Source organism: Limulus polyphemus, unplaced genomic scaffold (genome assembly GCF_000517525.1).
Source record: "Limulus polyphemus unplaced genomic scaffold, Limulus_polyphemus-2.1.2 Scaffold2554, whole genome shotgun sequence".
In the NCBI taxonomy this organism is placed as follows: domain Eukaryota; kingdom Metazoa; phylum Arthropoda; class Merostomata; order Xiphosura; family Limulidae; genus Limulus; species Limulus polyphemus.
In genome coordinates, this window is record NW_013668164.1 from 44,045 (window position 1) to 49,820 (window position 5,776).

The 5,776-nt window shown below is 34.5% G+C and overlaps 1 protein-coding gene across 3 annotated transcripts in view; it reads right to left on the minus strand.

The window, feature by feature from the left end:
• LOC106467284 (synaptotagmin-7-like) overlaps positions 1-5,776 on the minus strand; it is a 107,747-nt gene that overhangs the window by 4,661 nt on the left and 97,310 nt on the right. For all 3 annotated transcript variants that reach the window (XM_022395429.1, XM_013927620.2, XM_022395430.1), the window contains 2 exons: positions 3,676-3,845; positions 1,117-1,225 (listed from right to left, as the gene is read on the minus strand). In XM_022395429.1, the coding sequence (XP_022251137.1) occupies positions 1,117-1,225; positions 3,676-3,845 (279 nt within the window). The remainder of the gene's footprint in view (positions 1-1,116; positions 1,226-3,675; positions 3,846-5,776) is intronic.

Sequence of the window (5,776 nt, forward strand, 5' to 3'; positions counted from 1 at the left end):
CTTGCACTGCGAAGTAAGCTGGTTGTGTTTCTACTACTAAATAGGCTAGAAATGCCTGCAATGCTAAGTAAGCTGGTTGTGTTTCTACTACTAAATAGACTAGTAATGACTGCACTGCGAAGTAAGCTGGTTGTGTTTCTACTACTAAATATGTTAGTAATGCTTGCACTGCGAAGTAAGCTGGTTGTGTTTCTACTACTAAATAGGCTAGTAATGCTGCACTGCTAAGTAAGCTGGTTGTGTTTCTACTACTAAATAGGCTAGTAATGCCTGCACTGCTAAGTAAGCTGGTTGTGTTTCTACTACTAAATAGACTAGTAAAGCCTGCACTGCTAAGTAAGCTGGTTATAATTGAACTGCTAAAACCTGGTTATTTCTGAAATGCTTAGCAAACTGGTTGTCTTCGAAATGATAGGTAAGCTGGTAATATGTGGACTGCTAAGTAACCTGGTTGTGCTAAATAAGTTAGTGATTTATGCATTGATAAGTAAGCTGATTAATCTGAATTGCTAAGCGAGCTGGTTTTGTCTTAACTGATAGGTAGACTGGTGATATCTGGGTTGCTAAGTAGCTGGTTGTGTCTCTACTGTCAAATAAGCAAGAGATGTCTGAACTGTTAAATAAGGTGATTATGTATCTAAAGCTACGTAAGCTCGTTATATCTGTACTGCTAAATAAGCTGGTTATGTCTGAACTGCTAAACAAGCTAGTGATGTCAAAAGTACTAAGTAAGCTAGTGACGTCTGAAATGCAAAACAAACAAGTTACAAATAAATAGACATATCTGTACTGCTAAATAAGATAATAATGTCTGAACTGCGAAATATGCTGGTTAGGTTTGTACTGCTAAATAAGTTGGATATGTCTGTACTGCGAAATATGTTGGTTAGGTTTGTACTGCTAAATAAGTTGGATATGTCTGTACTGCTAAATAAGTTAAATATGTCTGCACTAATGAATAAGCTAGTGATGTACGAACTACTAAATAAGCTAGTGATGTACGAACTACTAAATAAGCTAGTGATGTTTGAACTCCTAAATAAGCTGGTTAGTCTGCATTGCTAAATAAACTGCCTTTCGACTCTCCAATAAAAAAATTTTAACACTATCACCTACCTGAATATCCTGTAATGTCCTTAGCTTTCAAGTTCCTGGCTTTAACCAGGGTTATGGATAATTCACCAGTACGAGGTATGTATAACAAAGTTACCAGTATTTCACCGAGCTGGAAACAGAAAGACCCAAAAATTATAAACGTCATCTTCATTTACCTCCCATTATGAAAAACATATACTGTAAAGGCAAACTGCTGTACCATACTTAACAGTACAAACAGTTTTGTAATATTCGCTCCAATTAAGATAAAATCTGGATAAATGATGCCCATGACAGTTTCTTCCGCACTTGTTTAATTAAGTTACAAAGATTAAATCCTTTAGATAGACATTAATTATAATTTATATAGCATCAGAAACTAAGTAAATTAATGAGATGGATACATTTCTACCTACACTAAGGTTCGAAATAGATGGCTATTATCACCATCAGATTATCCTTACGTTAAGAAAAACTTGAATTGCTCTGTCGAAGTATAGTTTAATTTGGATTTTGTTCTTGGCATTTCAAAAGGGATTTCAGTGCTTATATGAGTTATTTTTAGAAATTACAAATCCACTTTATAGCTTTCTAATGATTTTCGTAAAAACACAAAATTTTATAACCCCTCCCCCCTCTGGAACTCCTTTAAAACCACAGACGTAAAGAGGAGGTATGTATTAACCACATGATGCATTGTGAGATATGATTTGAAATTATGCCTTGAAGTTTTATGCGTTTTGGGGATGTAGATAGTTGAATAAGTTAGTAATTGTTTAACTGTTTTTAGAAGCTTTAATGCTCAACGTTCCCTGTGACATACAAGAGATATTTACAAGATTATTGGTAAATGTGCGCAATTTGGTTCAGCTTGGAAAATTCAATGCAACATTAGTGATCGTATAATTTTCTTTGTCAAAGTAGTTTACGAGTTTTCTCAAGACCAAAACTGCAACCAAACAAATAATACAGTCTTGGCCAAAATGCTTGCATATTTTGTAACAAATAAGATCATTATTATTAAGATGGAATACAAATACACTTAGCACTGTCAAACTGAGAAATGCCTGTTATATTAAACATATGTAACTTGTATAATGATACAGATTCTAAGGACATCATGAACGATTTATTAAACAATTTTATCAGACATCTGTAGAAATACGTATAATTCAGCATTTCACCTATCACAAGAAAACCTTATCAAAACATATATAATGACAAAATATAACATTAAATTATTATAAATAGCGTCTGTAACCTTATATCAGTTCATATTAAACATCTAGGTTGGTCCTCCTCGTACTATTATAACCTGCGTAAGACGACATGGCATGCTGTTGATGAGGTTATTGATGTAATTCACCGTGAGTTCATCCCAATTTGTCACTAGAAGGTACTGCAACTCAGCTACAATCTTAAGACTTTGCTGGCCATGGAAATCTTGTAACGTCCTCCTGATCGAGATAATCGTGTACAATATGTGCTCTGTAGGCAGTGGCATTGTCATCCTGGAAAGTTATTGCCAATCCTTGCACAAGCACAATGCAGAAATATCGTCTCCATGTGATGCCTGTAAAAGGCATCATTGACGTTTCCCTGGAGAATATGAAGAGCAGCTTTTCCACCACGATGAATAGCTGCACAAACATGTACTTCACCACCTCCTGTATGTTTCTTCATCTGTTTTCCAGGCAAACGACGAACACGAATCCTACTACCAGCTTTAAGAAGCCGGAAAGGAAACAGGACTCATCTGAAAAGATGACATGTCGCCAGTGTCTTAACTGCAAGTTGGCATGCTGTCTTACCCAAGTATAACGGTGACTACGGTGAATTCTGGTTAATATTGATTTGCCAATAGCCCTTTTTGCAAAATAACCTTGTTTGTCCAGTTTTCCTATTCATTGTTCTTCTGGATATCCTGGAATGAATGTGTTCATGCCATTCTTGTCGTAAGGTATTGTAAGACTTCTTTCGACCTTGACTTGTTAACCTCATCAAAACACTATGATCTCGGGCAATAGTTTTTCGGCGTCTATCAGTAGTCTTTTCTGGAACAAGTTTCAAGGATTCTGGATACAGTATACTGGGGGTACTCGTCTGTTCTGGCAATGTCAGGTTTGCTTCTTACCATTTCTGGACAGTCGAACAATTTGACGCCCTATAACTTCAGGCAGGTGACGAAAGATGACTGAACAAAGTGTTGATCTTTTTCGAAAAATATTAGTATACCAAAATCACAACCTTTTATACAAAACAGGTGTGCATCTGTGTTTTGACGAATAAATGCTCAAAATAACCTATACAGACCAGAATAACAACTCATACATGTTTGTCCGATCATATGTTACCTTCTCTGTTACTACTCAATAACTACTCCATGCATATAGACAATAACATCAATATATAGAACAGTACAGAAACATTTTGGGTAAGACTATAATATTGTATAATAAAATTCAATATAAGTAAAAAAATTGCATTCCAATTATCTTCTAGTTTGATATTAATTGGGTTATGTTTTGGGTGATAAATTATAAACGGTTAGAAACTACATCAATTTGTTTAGATACACACCTTCGAGTCTTCAGCTGGCCTAATGCATTTCCAGTAGCAAGGTTTTTCGGAAAAGTCCACGTCAGTAAGCGGAAGATAAACATCACCAATCGGATCATCACGACTAAATCGGTCATAGTCAAATATACTTAAGTAAAGGATAGACTTTTGTAGCTTGGTAAGAGGGTAACCTGGAAAAGAAGTTATGGTCATGACTTAAGAGAGGAGGAAGTTAACAAATTCTATTGCTATTTTTTATAGAGTCGCAGCCAAAAATGGCATTGTATTTGACACATAGGCAAAACGGCCAATTCAGAGACCATAAGGTTCAAGCATATCCGTCCTTAAATTAGAGCTGCTGATCAGAGTGAGGGTAAACAGTCAGCAGCACCAGCTGCCTATATAGCAAATTTTAATTGGATACCGGAATTGACTGCAACTTTTATAACACACCCACAGCTAGCAAAGCTAAGCGTGTTCACTGGCGTATCACATTTCAAACTATAGAACTTCCGATCCCCAGTCGTTTTGCCATTCCCATCTCATACGTGGGGAATCAGCTCATTTTATTTGCGATATAAAAGATGACTTCATACATTACAACTGTTACACGAACAATACCAGGAGCTAGAACGAATGTCTGTTTTTACATATAAAGTTGTTTACAGTTTATTGATACTTTTTAAGTTATTATTATTGTTTCGGAAACTTAACATCGGAACTCTAAGATTCATGAAACAAACATATTGAAAAAACATCAAATTAGTTTTAAAACAAAGTCTATATCAACATTACTCATATCACTTAATATTTTAATTTCGTACACACGTTACACTAATGGAAAAGTTGCATATCAAAATAAGGCAGAACGTCATCGAACTTGTTTCTTCGAAAATGCAAAAATTAATAATAGTAAATTACATGGCAAGCAATTTAATTAATAAAACTAATTAGACGGTTCAATACATTCTGATAATTATAGGTTTTAGTATTTTTTTGGTAATGATTTAAAGTAATGTGTACTTCTTGTAGTTTTTTTTATATAGTATTAGTTTAATTATTCTCCAAGTTTCTTTATAGTTCCGATTTACATAGTTAGCTTATCTTTTTATCAGAAATTATTAATAATAACAACATAATGTTTCGAAAAACTAGTAGTGATCTTTATTTTAACTCCGCCTCAGTTTTTTCGTTTTTTCTTCTCCTTGAAATAAATACAAAATTATTATCTTCTATTTCGTCAAATATTTTGTTATTGCTCTTTAGCTCACCATCAATTTTTCTGACACTTGACAAACCATATATAAGAACATCAATGTATTTTAGAGAAAATCCACTGACGTACTTCAGTATTTTAACGTCATAGTCCGTAAAACAAGGTTGTTCTGTTGTCCCTCAGTGTGTCAGCGGTATCTTTACTCATAAAGCTAAGATTCGGGGGTTAACTTCTCAGGGATGGATGGAGAGAGCAGATAAGTTATTGTATAGCTTTGAACTAAAACAAAACAAACAACATTCACTGTAAAGTAGGAAAAACATTTATTTACAAAAAGAAAAAAACAAACTATATTTCTTATTCAATTTTATTGACAGGAATTTTAAAATTAGTCGATTAAAATTTTCACAGGGATGCCATCAGGGAGGTTCAGGCGGTACGATTTAAGTATAAACATATATTCCATGAGCCGTTATATCTACTTGCAGGTCTACTGTGAAAACAACATCCTTAGCACAACAGTAACGTACTCAAACTGACTTAATAGTGAACGGTCCTGTTTTTCATTGCAATGTAAACGGGTAATCACCGTTCCAATCTACACCATACTGATGAAGCAAACGTCTCACTGTGATTTCACTTTCTGATCACAATAAATGATTCATATTTTCATTTATGCAGAGACAACTAACGGCGCTACAGACGTCTGTGACTTTTTGTTCAACCTACATATTCCTAGCCAATTCAGTGCATTACGATATTGAAGGATTCAAAATGCATTATGGTGTAAAATAATTATTAAAAAGGGATTTATGTACGTATAATGGTTGGAGACGGCTTTAATGGGTAATGAAGAAAAACTTTAACATAACAGGAAATGTACAACGTTTCGACAAGGTTTTGTAC